The sequence below is a fragment of the Hippopotamus amphibius genome, chromosome 8 (genome assembly GCF_030028045.1).
Source record: "Hippopotamus amphibius kiboko isolate mHipAmp2 chromosome 8, mHipAmp2.hap2, whole genome shotgun sequence".
In the NCBI taxonomy this organism is placed as follows: Eukaryota; Metazoa; Chordata; class Mammalia; order Artiodactyla; family Hippopotamidae; genus Hippopotamus; species Hippopotamus amphibius.
The window spans coordinates 24,350,413-24,363,220 of record NC_080193.1 but is presented as its reverse complement, the minus strand read 5'-3'; the positions used below and the strand labels follow the sequence as shown (position 1 = coordinate 24,363,220).

The following is a 12,808-nucleotide window of genomic DNA, read 5'->3' as shown; positions in this document are numbered from 1 at the left end:
TCTGTCTGACATCATCGCTGCAAATGCATCTCTCTGTCAAGTTCAGTGGACACTTCTTTGGTGGCAGCTTGGAGTATCCATTTTTAATTCCATCATTACTTTCCCTGATGAGTAATCTTCTCCCAGCACCAGCCGTACGAATGCCACCAGGATCCCACGCGTCCCTTTGGCATGCACACCGTAGTGAGGAGGAACACGGTGTATCACCTGATTACCCACAAAGCAGCCTTTCCGGTCCCAAAGGGCTCAGATCAGCCAGCCCAGGAAACCCCATAGCCTGGCACAACCTGGCAACGAGGCCTTGAAAAGATGCCCAGAAACGTGGCATGCAGTGTTGGCCTCACCTGCCCCGTAGGGGGGCATTTTTCTGACTCTCTCCCCAGTTGGGGGGAGCTGACTTAGAAACGTATAGGATGAGGCCAGCCCTTCTGAAGCCCATTTCAGCTCCCTACATTAACTTTCCCATGGTTACTTTCACTGGAGCCAATCCAGCTTTTTTTTTTTTAAGGTAACCCTATTTATTTATTTATTTATTTATTTATATTTTATTTTTGATTGTGTTGGGTCTCTGTTGCTGCACGCAGGCTTTCTCTAGTTACGGAGAGTGGGGGCTACTTTTCGTTGTGGTGTGCGGGCTTCTCAGCGCAGTGGCTTCTCTTGTTGCAGAGCACAGGCTCTAGGTGTGAGGGCTTCAGTAGCTGTAGCACATGGGCTCAGTAGATGTGGTCCACAGGCTTAGTTGCTCCGTGGCATGTGGGATCTTCCCGGCCCAGGGATCGAACCCGTGTGCCCTGCAGTGGCAGGTGGATTCTTAACCACTGTGCCACCAGGGAAGTCTGCCAACCCAGCTTTTATGTCACAGGTGCCTTTCAGATGGTGAGAGGGATACCCCTTCACAGCTTGGGGTCGGGAGGCAGCCCTGGAGGGGGTGTTTGCTATCAGCAAACCAATATCCTGGCTCTTACTCTACACAAGGATGTTTTGGTATGACAGCTGTGCAGGTGGTGTCTAGTTTCACGTAATAAAAAATCTGATTATGAAGGAGTGACGTTTGATTTTCAGAAATGAATGTTCAGATCCATAATCTCAGCTGCTTAGTATATCACCACGGACAGCTCTGACTCCAGGGACTTCATACGGCACGAATGCCACCAACGCCCAAGTGCCCAGAGCCCTGTGTGACACACAGTAAGAATCAACCAATGCTTGTGGATCAAATGTTCCAGAAGCATCTGAGCGTAAAATGATTATAAGTCAATGGTTTACACTGTGATCATCTTTTCGTTAGCAGCTTTCTTGGTGAAAGTTTTCCGGTCCTGTGTCAGCTGTATCTTCCTAGGACACACTGAGTGTGAGATGCAGGCCCTGGATAAGGTCAGAGGAGAAAGGACACCCCTCCTTTTTGCCCCCAACTATGCTGTTCCCACCATCGGGGAAAGTTGAGCTGGCTGCTCGGACTGGAGCCTTCCTGCCCGCCCCCAGCTGCACGGCCCCCTTCCCGGAACAGCGACGGCCTCCTGTGGCAGCGTTTCACGGTCACAGAAAGTCTCCAAGTCATGATTTTCCTCTATCATCTTGCAGGGTAAAGATTGGGACCTTCCAACTGTCAGAAACACAGGTGAAAAGTAACTCCAAACGGCCACATCTCAACATTAGGGTCACAGGTGGGCCACTTGGGTTCTGACACACTGTGGGCACAATCCGGTATTTTGAAGAAGAGCAAGGCCAGGAATCACGAGACCTCGGTCTTGCCCTGGTGGAGGCTTTGCCCTCGGCTAGCAAGGCGGGTCTCAAATTCATTGCTCTTCACAGTCATTTTGGGGAGGTGGAGTCGAAGTTCAACACCTAGTACCAGACCACTTCCTGGGCCCCAGTTTTAGCATTTGGAAAAGAGGGGCTAAACTTCCCAGAGTAAATGAAAACTTCAGATGTCACTTTGCACAAATACCACTTAGGGGGTTGATGGCTTAGAGCTGACATTGACCATGTAAGTTACAAAGGTCATAATATAATCACGGAGAGTAAGACCACGTGGCGTCTGATGCCTCCTTTCCCCACGTATCACCCTGTTCAGGTCGTTTGCTGATCAAACTGGCACGACGCACTGTGATTCCATTTCTAGGCATCTGTCAACCGACTACAGAATCCTCTACGTAGATGAGACCTTCCAGACCGTCTCATCTCATTCCATCATCTCATTTTAGAGCAGAGGCTCCCTAGAGGCTGATCACACCCATCAGGGCACACGGCTGGCTCTGTTTTCTTTGTCCTCTGTTCCAGGTGGCCCCCGGAGCATCTTCCAATCCAAATGGTACATTTATCCACTGACTGTAGTCAAGCATCAGTGTATTCTGGAGAATCTAGCAGACACACAGATTGAGGAGATTCTATAGACATAGATGTAGACATAGAGATGAAGATGCAAATATAGATTCTATAATTCTCTGTAGGCCATCTGAGAATCTCAGAACCAGCTGGTCCTGAGGGAGGATAGAATTTATATCCCTGCTTCAGGCAAAAAAGATCCCATCATCCCTCCCACTGTACAGACTTACTTGTATATCAACCACTGCACACCAAGCACCCAATGCACAAGTAAGGCCATGGGCGACTGAGATCACCCATCCCTGGTCCTTCATTCAACAAATAACCATCAACCTATAGAGGGCAAGACACAAGAGATTTGGGGGATGAGACCAGTTGATTAAAGGGAAGGAGGTGATACTTTGACTCAATTCAGTTCAGCGTTGCTCAGTGCAATGAATATTTATTGATTATTGCTGGCACTAAGCTAGACTCTGGGGGAGGGTCCAAGGTTGCAGAGGACATGCAACCTTGCCATCAAGGAAGACTGCAATTCAGCAGAAAAGATGAAATACCATCTGGAAATCTTGCCATTTGCAACAATGTGGATGAACGTGGAGGGCATGTTGCTAAGTGGAATAAGTAGAACAGAGAAAGACAAATACTAGATGACATCACTTACATGTGGAACCCAAAAAACAAAACAGACAAGAAAGAAGCAGACTCACAGATATAGAGAACAAACTAGTGGTTACCAGTGGGGAGAGGGTGAGGGGAGGGGAAAGATAGGAGTAGGGGGTTAAGAGGTACAAACTTCATTGTATAAAAAAATAAGCTAGGGCTTCCTAGGTGGCGCAGTGGTTAAGAATCCACCTGCCAGTGCAAGGGACATGGGTTCGATCCCTGGTCCGGGAAGATCCCACATGCCTCAGAGCAGCTAAGCCTGTGTGCCACAACTACTGAGCCCACGTGCCGCAACTACTGAAGCCCACATGCCTAGAGCCCGTGCTCTGCAACAAAAGAAGCCATGGCAACGAGAAGCCCGTGTACCACAATGAAGAGTAGCCCATGCTCACCACAACTAGAGAAAGCCCATGTGCAGCAACAAAGACCCAACACAGCCAATAAAATAAATAAATTAAAATAAATAAATTTAATTAATTAATTTTTTAAAAAGCTAGAAGGATATATTATACAGCACAGGAAATATAGCCAATATTTTATAATAACTATTAATGAAGTATAACCTTTAAAAATTGTGAATCACTCTGTTGAACATCTGAAACATATAATGTTACATCAACTACACATCAAAAAAAGAGAGAGAGAGACAATCTGGGTCATGAAGTTTTGAGTTGGGTGGAGGAAGAAGATACTTAAATGTACTCTGAAGGCTGTATATTCAGAAAAAACTAATTTTGAAGTGTCCTCTTTAAAAAATAAACTGTCTTTAAGAAAGGAGACATTTTTTTTTTTTTAATTTGAAAGAATTAAGGTTGTGTTTAAATTTATTTCTTGAACTGGTAATACTTTAACGTTTCAAAATTCCAAAAATATCAAGATATATAATGAAAATTATCCCTCATCCTTTCCCCACTTTTCCTCCCCAAGAGCGACTAGTATGTACGGTCACTTTGTACTCTTCAGATGATCTGTGTGTGTGTGTGTGTGTGTGTGTGTGTGTGTGTGTGTGTGTAAGCAATAGCTTCCTCTTTACACAAATAAAAACATACCATACAAACTGTTTCATACCTTTTCACTTAACAATGTATCTTGGCATTCTTTTCCACATGTGTTCATAAAGACAGTCCCCATTTTAAGGCTGTGTAAAAGCCAGCCAGTCCACCATAAATCACTTAGCCAGTTCCATGTGGTGTTCACTGAGGTTGTTTCCAAATTTTCACTTTTCAATACCATAGTAAAAAATACAAAACAGTTTGCACAGGTACAAATACATCTGTAGGATTGATTACCAGCAACTGACTTGCTGAGACAGTTTGTTTGTTTGTAATTCAGATAGCAACCAACAAAGTGCCCTTCACAGAGGCCATATCAATTCATACTCCTTCAGAAATGTGTATGAATCCCTCTTCCTCCTCTTGGATAAAAGTCAAGGCTGGTAAGATGCTGGATGAAGGTCACATTGCTACAATCTTCCTGAAAGGTAATTCAAAAAGCTACATGAAATCCATTTTCAGAGGAAAATGTTCAAAATATAGTAAGAAGCACATGTTACAAGAGAAGTAGAAGGATTCCAATTTTCTAAACGCAAGATAACTATACATATTTTTGTTGTGTGTATAAGATTGTGTTCACTCTATGTATACACACATGTATATTGCAAGAAAAAATTACAAGGAAAATTAACAAAATCTTAAGGTAATAACCATCTCTGGATGGTGGAAGTATGAGGAATTAAATTTTAAGTAAACCTTCATACTTCTGTGTATTTTACTTTTGTGCATTTTCCATGTTTTGCTACAAAGAATTTGCATTACTCTGATAAAACCATATATTTTGCCTAGTTTATAGTAATTTCCCCTGAGGAGTTTCCTATGTGACTTTGTTTCAAAGTATCTGTAAGGAATTAATAGGAATATGATGCCTGGAAAACACGACCTGAAAAGAAAAATGGAAAATTCCCAAAGACCTGCAGTGCACGCGAGAGGGCAGCAAATGGTGACAGTGACAAGCTTGTCCCCAGTTTACCCAGTGAATCCACTGTAGCCTCAGCCCACCCAGTGTCCATTCTGAGAACTGTGGAAACATGACCCTTTGGCAGCTGCCATTTTGGGGGTCAAGGTGGAGGATACAGAACAATTGTAGGCCTGGTTTCCAACCTGTCCACAGAGGGGAAGTTACAACCGGGTCTCCCTCCCTAGAGCACACTGGCAGTGGGAGCCTTCTGAGTCTGCACCCCACGTCACTTACGGGGCAGTGAGGAGGTAAAGCGAAAAGCGGGGCGGGCTCTGGTGGCCAGGCCACTCGCTGTCATGTTACTTGCCCTCTGGCAGCCGTCCTGCACCAGTGGTGGCAGTGGGATGTGAGACAGATGAAATGTGTAGATGGTAAAACCAATAGGATATCTGTCTTCTGGCTTGATGGGGTGGCGGGTGGCAACAAGCCCCGTCAAAGGGACCCGGGGAGGAGGAACAGGTCTGGATCGGAAAGTGGCCTTTCCCTTCAGGTAGGCTGTGTGTTCAGAGTTTGTGGGGCATCTACGTGGAGCTGGGAGTGAGCAGCACAAAGCCGTGGGTGTGGACGAAGACATCCTGGGAGCCTACAGAACACAAGATGTGCCGCTGGGACAATGCACAGGGACTCCAACACTTAAGGTGGGGGGGGTGGCAAGAAGTCCCTCGAGAGGTGGGAGAGATCTGGAAGAGTGTGGAGTTCCAGAATGCCAGGGGACCGAGCATTGCAGGGAGGGGGACCGGCCGGCAGGCTGGACCATCCTGGGGATGAAGGGACGGTGCTGAGAGGTGGTGGCCCCGGTCAGGAAGTGGCACCTCCTCCAAGAAGAGCCTGGAGGAGAAAAGGTGCAGCTGCTGCCCGCTGCCTATCCAGTACCGCTTCCCAAAACCTTTTCTCTGGTACAGTCTCAGCCTCAGGGGTTAGAGAAGCTCATCACTAGGTTTCCAAGCCCCCTCGTCACTGGGCGGGGGAGGAGGGAGGGGACTGTGACCCAGTCTTGGCCAGTGAGACATAACGGGCATCGGCTGGAAGCTTCGGGGACAGCCTAAGAAAGGAGACATTTTAAACAAGGATTTACTGTGTAGCACAAGGAACTATATTCAATATCTTATAATAACCTGTAATAGAAAAGAACCAGAAAAGAAAAGAATATGGATACATACATATATATGTATAACTGAATCGCTTTGCTGTACCCCTGAAACTCACACGCTACTGTAAATCACCGCTATTGTAAGTGAACTATACTTCAATAAAAGGAAAAGGAAAAAAAAAAAAAAGAAAGGAGGCGTCTTAAGAATGAGGAAGCACATGGAAATGCTATTTTCATACAGCCAAGACACAGCATTAAGGAATCGGAGGGTTGACTCACAAGTCACTTTCTTCGGGTGTGGAGTCACCTCTTTAAAAAACAAACTGCATCTTCAAAAAAGGCAAAGTCCCAGAATGTGACAGTGCTGTGAGCTGGTCCTGATGAGAACTAGGCCTGGCGATGTCTTGGGTGAGACAATGTTTGGAGGTGGGCGAGCTTGTTCCCTAAACCCTTTCAGCTCATGACCCGGGAAAGGGGCAGTGGAGGGAGAGGGGGAGCTTAGAACAGACAGCCGCTTAAACCTGGAATCCAGGGCCCCATCTGGGGACTAAGAAGAGGAAACATCAGAGCTCGAGGAGCATCTAACACTCCGTCGAGTTTGCAGTCACTGGATTTCTTCCTCCCCGCCCCCCAAACGCCATGAGCTCTTCAACCTTCCAGCAGGTGGACGGAAGCTTCATATTTGACCTTTTTAAAATGCTTTGTCGCTGGTGCACTGTCTTCAGCAGGGCTGACAAAGGTTTTCGGGGACATGGCCCCCAGTCTACACGCAGAACAGCCTTTGGAAACAGCGACAGCACAGCCAAGCGGGCTTTTGCAGGGCGCTGTCACCTGTACTGATGCTTTTTTAAGCTTCAGAGGGAATTCTGATGCACATCCTAGGTTGAAACCTCCATGGTCCAGATGTCCTTGCAGAGAGGTCTGCGTGCATTTCAATGGCCTTGACTGAGCATGTGTCCAGCACCATGATCACAGGAGGGGATGTGGTTGTTTCTGCGTGTTTTTCTCAATGATGTGTATGCGCAGTGCATCTGGACCTGACGCCATGGGGGGTTAGAGCGTTTCTCGAAGGACACTCCGGTGGCATGTTGGGGACAGATCTTTGAGACAAAGACTGCCTAGCACCTTGAAAAAGACTTTACCTCCCTTGTAGCTCCCTCCCCACCAAACTAAATGCCAGTAGCATCCTTCTAGTTGTGACAGCTCCAAAGGCCTTTCTGTTTTAAAGTTGGCAAGGGCACAGCTTTGCCCCACACACCTTTGAAATTAGGCAAGGTCAAATGACACAGGGTCACAGTTGTCCTTGAAGAGCCCTGAAATGAATCTTTCATCACCTGGGCCTGGAAGCTAAGAACCCAAGAATTATCTTCTTACTGCTCTTCGCTTTAGAAGATGGACTGCCTTTCCTCTGGGCAGTGAAAACTTTGACCTGGAGGTTAGGGTGTGTGTGTGTGTGTGTGTGTGTGTGTGTGTGTGTGTGTGTGTGTGTGGTTGTGTGTGTGGTGTGTGTATGTGTTTTCCAGGGCAGGGAGGAGAGCCCAGTGAGGAAGAGTGGGATAAGAAAATAACTTTTGGGAAATTCCCTGGTAGTCCAGTGGTTAAGACTTGGGCTTCCACTGCAAGGGGCACGGGTTCAATCTCTAGCCAGGGAACTAAGATCTCACATGCTGTATGGCCAACACAAAACTAATAATAATAATAATAATTTTGCATTCTTCTAATCCTATGTAGAATTCAACTCCATAACAGGCCCAAACTTGAAACAAGTGAGGCTCACTCTACCACCCAGGCATTCAGCTAACACTTGCTTTTTGGAGTTTATCAGCAAAAGAAATGTGTTTCAGCAAATGGCATTTTTACATGCTTCCATGGCAAAACAAAGCTAATTCTGAAAGGTCAAAACATCCCTGCCTTCAAAAGTGATATGCACTTATTCTGTGATTAACCACTTTGGTTCTTTGAATTGATTCTAATGAAATCCACCTTCGACAACTCTTCTGAAATCAGTTTCATTCAAAACCCTCAGCCCAAAGGTTATTTTGGAGTTTTCAAAAGGAACACAGCATCGACATCTGAAGGCAGACAGAATTGCTAACAGCTGCCTTTCCTTTGAAGTCAATGAGATTTGAAAGCAATTCATCTGCAATGAAACTCTGTGTGTGCTGGTTATAAAATCATTCCCGAATTCCACTTTACCTTTCCTTAAGAAGTTGGAGGAGAAAAAAATGTATATTTACATACAAAGGAGCGATTCAGCAACAGCTTGAGGACTGGTTCTGTAAGAATGTACATTTTTAAAGCTAATGTGGAGAGTACAATGTATTGCTCCAATGACTCTAGTCCAAAGCCGAGTTTAAACCACAATGGAGATAATAATAATTAAGCTTGGACTGAGGTATTTAACATCTTACTGAAGATGAACATGTCACAAATCCAGGCTCTGTGCTTTGAAAGCTTCCACACACTGGAATTATAGGTGTAGGTATATAACTTCTACCCCAGTCCACAGTATTTTGTTTTTGGTAGGTTGGGTTTTGTTTTGTTTTATTTTTTAAGTTACCTCTCTCAGCTTTCTTTTTCTTTCCTTTTTTTTTTTTTTTTTTTTTTTTTTCAGCTGCACCTGGCAGCATGTGGGATCTTAGTTCCCCAACCAGGGATTGAATTGAGCCTCTTGCAGTAGAAGCATGGAGTGTTAACCACTGGACCGCCCCAGGAAGTCCCTTTTTCCTTTTAAAATGATGTCATATTAACAGAAAACATTAAGCATATGGCATCATTTCTTAAATTTAGAAAGCATGATTTTTTTTCCTGCTTTAATTATTTACCATGTTCTCGCAAACAAGGAAATTCACAAATTGTACCTTTAGCCAGTAAACTCGATCAGTGCCCAAAGGAATAAATGGATGTTACAAATACTTATGATAAAATAATAGCATCGCTCTAAGTAGACCCTGAAGTAAGAAACTAGCATCGTGAGAAAGGGGATGTGGATTGTGATTCAAAGACCCAGAGGACCAATGGCCAAATGTTTCCTTTTCTACAGTGGGTTTTATCACATGCTAACCAAAACGACTTATGTAGCATCTACTGTGTTCGAGGCACGTGTAGAGAACTATAGGCGATTTTGTGTATGCAACGGCTTGTGATTTAACGATATGAAGAAAACCCAGCACTGAAAGCTGTTTATGACAGGAGGAATGGAGTCTCCTCTTTGCTAAGATCACTCTTCAAAAGGAACCCATCCTGCCATGAACCAACAGCAAAATAAGAGAAAGGAAAATCCTTTTGCATTAGATGCTCACTGGTGATGACCTCAAGAAACCAGCATCAAAGCAGTTAAGATATCCTGGTAAGGCAGCTCCCTGGCGGTCCAGTGGTTAGGACTCTGTGCTCTCACTGCCTAGGGCCGGGGTTCAATCCCTGATTGGGGAACTAAGATCCCACCAGCCACTGAGCATGCGCCCCCCCCCCCCGCCCAAAAAAAAAAGTTTTAAAGGTAACCTGGTAAAACACCCAATCATGGAAAACGCTTAGTGAGAAGAGATTGCAAAGGGCTTCTAGGTTGGATGAACTTCCTCTAACCTAAGAGTGAACACATTCAAGCCAGAGGCTGCCAGGATTTTAAGAGCAAGGGCTTTTTATTTCAACGTCTCCCTGTAAAACACAGATAACTTCAGCAGCAGACTGCAGGGTTGTGCTGGGCTGTCCACACTTAGCCCAAGTAGAATAAGAGATTTTTCAGAGCGGAACACTAGGCAGAGAGATGAGGTCCACCCTCATCCCTGCCCCCATGTGCATCCTTAGCTACTCTCCTCTGTGTTGCCACCCCCACCCCCTGCCATGTGCACAAACCCAACCTTTTATTTTTCCTTTTTTTTTTTGACTGTGCACGGCATCTTTGTTCCCTGACCAGGGATGGAACCAGTGCCCCCTGCAATGGAAGCGCAGTCTTAACCACCAGACCACCAGGGAAGTCCAAGCCCAACCTTTTCTTATCCCTTAAATTCTGGGATCACAGAACACGCCGAAAGGAGGGAGAAGAAATCAAGGGAAAAGGAGGTGTCCTACAAAACACATCTTCATCCCATATCCTGTCCCGACCCTTTATAACCTCAGCCGCCTTGCCACTGAAGCTACTTGGCAAGTCATAGAGACAATACCACCCTAGTTTTATTTCGTCACTGGCAAGGAAAAATGGCAAGGAGAGAGAAAATAGTATTTTTAAGTCCCAGGATAGGGTTTAAAATCTATGTTAGAACTCCTGAGGAAATGCGGTTTTGCTTTGTTAGCTTTGAGAAGCGGTCAACTTTGACAAAGGCGTCACCTCCATAACTAAGAAAAGGGGTGACAGACAATTTCATATTTCCACTTTCAGGATTCGTTAGATCATTACCTCCAGGATTGCGGCTGACATGCCTTCCGAGACAGAGCTATTCACCACTGCGAAGCAATTCTTCACGACCGCGTGGAGGTCTTCCTGAGCCATCTCCCCAATCAACCGCACCCCAGCAGTCCTGAAACAACACGGAGCAGAGAGAGAGTCTGTGGCTGGAAATCTTACAGGGAGGGGCTGGGAGAAGGAGAGATGACAACTGTGGAGAAATACCCTGGATCCACAGGGAAGCATTCTTCTTCTTCTTCTTCTTCTTCTTCTTCTTAATTATTTATTTTAATTAGATGCCTGCTCCTCAAGCTGATGATGTTTTATTTCTTTCCTTTTCTTTGTTTCTGGCTGCATAGGGTCTTAGTTGTGGCACTTGGGATCTTTCATTGGGGCACGCGGGCTTCTCTTTAGTTGTGGCGTGCAGGTTTTCTCTTCTCTAGTTGTGGCACGCTCGGAATCCAGAGTGCATGGGCTCTGTAGTTTGCGGCATGTGGGCTCTCTAGTTGAGGCGCGCGAGCTCAGTAGTTGTGGCACGTGGGCTTAGCTGTCCCGGGGCATGTGGGATCTTAGTTCCCCGACCAGGGATTGAACCCATGTTCCCTACATTGGAAGGCGGATTCTTTATCACTGGACCACCAGGGAAGTTCCTAAGCATTATTGATAAAGGGTTCAATATAGAAAACCATACTGGAGAGAGAATCTATCCTATTTCTATCCCTGGTGACAGAGAGGAAGCCTGTTACCACATCTGCTTTCATTCTGAATCCACTTGACCAAGGAGACACATGCTTCTCAGATACTGGACATCAGAGATAAATGATTTTTCAAATACTTTTTACAGGATACTCAGAGAGAGAATCACAGATGTATCATAAACAGAGAGAAATAGAAATAGTAAGATAGAGAGAGTAATTCAACCAATAGCCGTGTTCCCAGCACTTTGTCACAAGGTTTTGTCTTGTTCTATTTTTTTTTCACCAAACAATACAGACATTCTTACCCATCCCCCACCCCCTCCACTAGTCTCCTGGTTTTGAGATTATCCTTTCACATAATTGGTTATACTTTTACATATGCAAATTCTGTATCTATGAGCAATGTAAAGACACCTGATTGCATATAGGGATGAAATCAGTGTTTCCCAGTCCCCTGGGGGTGACGGGGTGGCCAGTGAGAGAAGCTGGAATCCTAGGGGTGTGAGGAAATTCACACAAAAGACGGGCTGACCCACACGGGAGATGATCTTTCTGGCCTTTATCTTTCCCCACCTCCCCACTTAGAACTCGGAATGTGATGAGTGGAGTTCTACAGCCACTGTCACCTTAGGGATGATGCAGGGACTGTAGGACAGAGAGACAGGAGCCGACATCTCTGAAGACTTACTTGGTCCTGGACCAATGACCTCCGATATTTTATGTGAGCAGTTAAGCCCCGGGGTGTGCATGCCGGTGTTGCTGGGTTACTGGCAGACAAATGCAATTGATAAAAAAGACCCTGACAAATTGCTATCCGAAGAGATGGCAGCAATTTTCACTCTCACCAGCAGATGTTTTAAGTTTTTTCCATTTTAGCCAATGTGATCAGTGACAATTATAACCTCAAAGTGGGTTTCCCGGGCATTTCCTGACCTAGCGAGGCTGCAGGTCTTCACATGTGTGTCCACGCTGCTGCCCCCTAGGGAATTGCTAATGCTCTCAGCCTTCTGGCTTGTAAATGGGGAAAGTAAGAGCGCCCAGGATCTCACAGCATCATCAGGCAATTAAAGGAGGAGTTATTAGTAAAGTGCTGGGAACAGAGCCCAGGACTCGGTGAGTGCTGGGAACTGGGACCATTTATCAGTCACCAGGCTTCCTCTCCCGCAAAACGCCTGTTCCCTCCCTACACCTACCTCTTTACTTTGGCTTTTACTTCCCTTGTGAACACTGGATCAACCTGAAAAGAGGCAAAGATGAATCTTAGGAAAAGCCGGAAATGAATCTAAGTCTCAAGAGAACTGCAGATCATGGCAACAGAGCAAGATGTAACAATTCAGAAAGGGAAAAAAACAAATCAAATAGGAAATAATACCCCGGAGTCCAGCTATTAGAAAGTAATAAGGAAAAGAGAAGGACTTGAGAGAAAGTTTAAAGAAATATACACATACAGTCATCCCTCAGTATCCATGGGGGGTTGGTTCCAGGACCCCCTCAGATATCAAAATCCTCAGATGCTCAAGTTCCTTATATAAAATGGTGTAGTATTTGCATATAACATATACACATCCTCCTGTATACTTTAACTCATCTCTAGCTTACTTATAATACTTAATACAATGTAAACACTATGTAAATAGT

The 12,808-nt window shown here is 45.2% G+C and overlaps 1 protein-coding gene across 7 annotated transcripts in view; it reads right to left on the bottom strand.

Annotated features, from left to right (window-relative positions):
- The window catches only part of GLT1D1 (glycosyltransferase 1 domain containing 1), a 103,790-nt gene that overhangs the window by 19,105 nt on the left and 71,877 nt on the right, over positions 1-12,808 (bottom strand). For 6 of the 7 annotated variants that reach the window (XR_009055185.1, XM_057746618.1, XM_057746617.1 and 3 more), the window contains 2 exons: positions 12,364-12,407; positions 10,485-10,605 (listed from right to left, as the gene is read on the bottom strand). Coding sequence is in view for 5 of the 7 variants with exons in the window: in XM_057746618.1 (XP_057602601.1) it covers positions 10,485-10,605; positions 12,364-12,407 (165 nt within the window). In the remaining 2 variants the exon portion in view is untranslated. Of the gene's footprint in view, positions 1-2,555; positions 2,659-10,484; positions 10,606-12,363; positions 12,408-12,808 lie in introns of all 7 variants that reach the window. The other variant, XR_009055186.1, reaches the window with a different exon arrangement.